Here is a 5,000-nt window from a genome sequence, read left to right as displayed (position 1 = left end):
GCTTTTGAAAGTTCTGATAAATATTTAGGCATGTTGCGCTCAGTATTTGGGGAACGTTGTGGGAACAGCTTGTGAATGTTTTGGGTCATGGGAGTTTGTTTGTTCCACTTCCAGCTGCCTGGATCTGATAATAATGGCTACAGTCACATGATGGAGGGCCCGCCTCCACCCTATCAACATAGCCCTGTGAGTACAGAATTAAGTGCAAAAAAAGTCACTGTGTGTATTTAATAGTAGCCTGGTCCTGACCATCCCATAATACTACCATTTCATTTCGTACTCATGGTCTTGGGGTTGTGTGATCTGACGCAATTGCAGGAAGCAGGAAGTTTGCACTCAGTTATGGTTTGAAATGATTGGACAGCTCTCACCCAATCGGCGACAGTTACTCAACACCAACATAGCGCAGACCAATGGCTCTGGCACAGATGTTTACGTCATCATCACGAGCGTCCTCCCCCTTTCACCCCCACGTGGGCCGCTTAATCGCTTATTGGCTGTTTTCTGGGGAGAATTGGCCGGCAAGATCCTGCCGCTGAAAGCACTCCCCAGAAAACACTCCCCAGACAAGTACGGAGCCAAGTCTCTTGGCTAATGTAATATTTGGGTCAATGATGTTTTAACCCTATCCAGGCCGGGGGGGGGCTAAAAGTGCCCGCCCCAACTTTGATGTCGTATAACTCCTGAATGACTTAAGCTATGACTACGAAACTTGGTGGCTTTTCCTAAAATGAAGTTGGCTGCAATGTGATACCAAAAGATTAGTTTTATCGTTTTTATTGTTGCCATGGCAACGGTTTTCTGACAGGTACGTCTGACCAAAAATCACTGATCTAAGTCTCATCAGTGTACCCTCCTTATTGCATACTACTTATGGTATAGTTATTCCATTATATTTGCATAACTGTACCTGATGTAATATTAGCTTAATTAATTATCATTAATTTATGCTAATTTATGCTAATTTGACGACGTCATCACATTTATAATCAAATAGCTGCTTTTATCGTTACCAATGCACATTTCACCTCAATTTTATTTCTTCTTTTTATTTCTCATTGCTTGTGTGTCTTATGTAGATCATGCCCTGCAAATTTGGTAATAATGCATCCTGTTGTTGAGGACTGACTGCTTACGGCAATGTTATATGAAACCGAAGCCGCTTTGCCATATCTACGACGTGATTTTGTCAAGTAATTTTTCACATTTTTTTACATTTTCATTAGCATCAGAAACCCTTGTGAACATTTGAAGTGGTCTGATGCACATAATAACTAAAATTGATGTGCATTACCCAAGTTAGATGGAAAATACAATTCGGTGACAATTGGGGCAATAAAAACAGGAAATGATGTCATAATGACGTCATAATACCCAATAATGACACCAAAGTTATGTCAATCAGAGATTAATGCCTGAAGATCATCCCCTCCAAGTTTGGTGGTCATACGCCATTCAGTTCCTAAGTTATGAGGGGGGGGGGTCAAAAGAGCCCCCCCCCGGTCCCAGGAATGCCAAAAAAGCCCGGTCTGGATAGGGTTAATAGAAGCACATGTCAGGGTGGTGCAACCAGAGCTAACAGCACTATTGTATGGATTCTTTTTTTGTTTGTTACCTCCCCCAAGGAGGTTATGTTTTTGGTCGCGTTGGTTTATCTGTCCGTCTGTCTGTTGTTTGTTTGTTTGTCTGTCTGTTGGTCAGCAGGATAACTCAAACAGTTATGAACAGATTTGGATGAAACTTTGTGGAGTTGTTGGAAATGACCACAGGAACAAGTGCTTTTTAAACATATTTTTGGGTGGCATTTCAAATCTCTATTACCGTATTGGCCCGAATATAAGACGTGGTTTTTGTTATAAAAATAGTACTCTAAAAAGGGGGGTCGTCTTATTTCCGCGCGCTAGAGAAAAAAGTTTTAAAAAAAAATAAAAAAAAATCACTTAACCTGAATGCGGCCATTAGTCTATGCTTCACAACAATGCCACAAAACTCAATAATGGATGGGTTAAGAGATTGTTTTGTCCATATCAAATTTGCAGATGCTTGTTTCGTTATGACTGTTGCACTCTATCAACTGTCAATGTCAACGCGATGCGGACGACAGTGCAAGGGGAAAAACACAAGTCAATCGCGGCTCGTTACTTTGCTTTTAGGCTATTTGTGTTTGGTTTTACAGTCTCATCAGGAAAGCTTTGGTCGTTCTCTCTGGTCAGCCGACAACACCACTAGAAATAAAGAAATGAAGGGTGATCTGACGAACAACCCGTAGGCTAAGTTTTGGATGCTGTCATCAGCCAATCAATGGTCATCTGTGTGTGCGCGAGAAAGCGGCGCCTTTGACAAGCGGTGCCTTTGACAAGCGGTGCCTTTGACGATATGCCTCGCAACGATGCAGCAACACAGAATAATGGTTAGGGCAAGAGATTGTCTTGTTCATATAAAATCACTAGGAGTTTTACCCTTGGTACGAAATGAATATCAATCGGACTTCTAATGTCAACGTGGTTCTGATAGGCAGCGCATCGGTTTCAAGTGCAATGCGTCAATCTGCCTTTGGTCACGTTCGGTTTCTACAGTCCAGTGGAAAACTTTGGATGCATAAAATGAACGGCGATTTGGCGAGACGGCTGCTGGTTAGATATTGCTGTCAACTAAGCATTTTGCAAAATCTGTGCATTGCACAATAGATTGCCTATCTCTACTGGTTGCCTGGCTGGCGCAGACTAATGCTCTGAGTGTAGGCTATGTTGCGTCGCACTTTAAACAGGCAGGCCCAGGCGGCTGTAGCCTGTAGGTGCCTATTGGCGCTTGACAGGTGAAGTGAGTAAAGAAAGGAAAAGGATATGAGTAGCCATCTGTGGTCTTATATCATGGAAATTCCATGAAGATTATATTGTGAAATTTGTTCTTTGTAAAAAGCCTCAGATTTTCCAACAAATTAAAAACTGCATTTTGAGAAAAGTTTCCAATGTGAAACAAAATTAAGTCTTCAAGAAACTTTTTTCCCCAAAACATGAGCCTGAAAATGGGGGGTCGTCTTATAATCAGAATCGTCTTATATATTCGGGCTAATACGGTAGTTTTATCTATGAGACAGGATAGTGAAGCCCCCCACATTTGGCCTTGCATGCCCACCCACGGGGACCCCGGTTCAAGTCTGGCCGGGGTCATCTCCCGATCCTCCCCTGTCTCTCTGTCCTATTCGCTTCCTGTCACTATCTTCGATTCAAAGTATTCATTATGACTGGAAAAATTGCACTTTTCATACATGAAAAGGGGGATCTTCTCCATTGTCCGCCATTTTGAATTTTCAGAAATAACCATTTTTAGCTGCAAAAATGACTGTACTTGGGCCATACTAGAAAATATTAGTTTATTACTTAGTAAACTTTCATGAAGAGATCAAATTTGGCAATAGGCAACCCATTTGCAATGAGCAGTATAGTTGCAGTACCTTTTTTGACCATTTCCTGCACAGTGTACCTTTAAAGATTTTTCCCATTGCTGGCCTATAAATCTAGACGCCCCTAGTGACCACAAATTGAATTGCGGGACAGAGAGAGTTTTGGCATTCCAGTTTCTAACTCCACAAAAAGAAGGCAGAAAGACTTAAAAAAATAAAAAATAGGGTGTAACAGTCAAATGTTCTATCAAACAGCTTCCTTGGTGGAGGTCTGCACTCTCTGTGTGCTTTTCTAGTTTTTAGTGGATTAACTAAGAAGGATATTCCTTGTCATAACATAATTACCAATTACTAATTGATGGGCCTTAGCTGTGGTTCTACCACCTGATGCTGTCTAACCCCCCAAAATACGTCATTGACCTATTTATTTTTGTTTAATTACGAAGTAGTGACATGCCTTTAAGTGAGCATCTTAAAAGGCCCATATGGACAGTGTGCAGTCTGTGTGTGTGTGTGTGTGTGTGTGTGTGTGTGTGTGTGTGTGTGTGTGTGTGTGTGTGTGTGTGTGTGTGTGTGTGTGTGTGTGTGTGTGTGTGTGTGTGTGTGTGTGTTTTTCCTCATGTATTTGTGTGTGTGTGTGTGTCTGTGTGTGTGTCTGTATATTCTTATGTGTGCGTGCGTGTGTGTGTGTGCGTGCGTGTAGGTGGATGACCTGCAGCTGGTGCGTGATGCGTTGCGTAGCCTGAGGAACAGCTTCGGTGGTCACGACCCCCAGCACCACACGCTGGACACCCTGGAGCAGGGCATCAGTAGCCTTATGGAGAGACTACACACACAGGACAAGAAGGTACTGAGGACACACACACACACACACACACACACACACACCCACGCATGCACACTAAGGTGCATCAAACTCCCCAAGTTTTTAAAATCCTGTTCCTTTGTGCTATCACTATGTCTTTGCAAACTCTTAGCAAATTTGATCAATGTTAAAGGGCGGCACAATAGGCTTGAAAATTTCAATGGCAATTAATGGGCTATTTTAGCAAAATTTGTGAAAAGTGTGTTTTTACACTATGTTGATCAAAACTAGTAAAGACAATCATTTGGGAGAATGCTCCAGTTCCGTTTCCACTTTAGATTTGAAATTCCCGTCGCCTGTTTTTTAGAGCTTTCCTTTAGCATGGTTTTATCCTCCATTCGCTAATCTTTTAGCCATGTTTTAATTTTCAAAGTGTGTTTGATGCCCCCTAATGAGTACACACACGCACACACACACACCCAGGACAAAGTAATCTGAAAGGGCCCCTTACACCAGTGGTTCTTAACCTTTTTTTCTTAAAGCACCCCCTTACCTCTGCCCAGGACAAGCCACGCACCCCCAACCCAAACTTCAACACGCACTGCAAAATTATTTAAGCAAAAATTATAATGATTCTTGATTGAGACATTAATCAATACCTTAATGCCTTTACATAGGGACCAAAAATGTTTTAACTTGGTTTTGATTTGGCCTAATTGTAATGTTCACAAGCAGAATTTTGGTCACAACCTCAACACAAAAAAAATTCCGCGCACCCCCTGAAATCTCTGG

The 5,000-nt window shown here is 42.0% G+C and overlaps 1 protein-coding gene across 1 annotated transcript in view; it reads left to right on the top strand.

Annotated features, from left to right (window-relative positions):
- Positions 1 to 5,000, top strand: part of dixdc1a (DIX domain containing 1a) — a 41,490-nt gene that overhangs the window by 25,700 nt on the left and 10,790 nt on the right. The window contains exons 10-11 of the mRNA XM_063207339.1: positions 115 to 186; positions 4,107 to 4,250. Of these exons, the coding sequence (XP_063063409.1) occupies positions 115 to 186; positions 4,107 to 4,250 (216 nt within the window). The remainder of the gene's footprint in view (positions 1 to 114; positions 187 to 4,106; positions 4,251 to 5,000) is intronic.

This window comes from Engraulis encrasicolus, chromosome 9 (assembly GCF_034702125.1).
Source record: "Engraulis encrasicolus isolate BLACKSEA-1 chromosome 9, IST_EnEncr_1.0, whole genome shotgun sequence".
NCBI classification, from domain to species: domain Eukaryota; kingdom Metazoa; phylum Chordata; class Actinopteri; order Clupeiformes; family Engraulidae; genus Engraulis; species Engraulis encrasicolus.
This window is presented reverse-complemented; position numbering and strand designations above follow the sequence as displayed.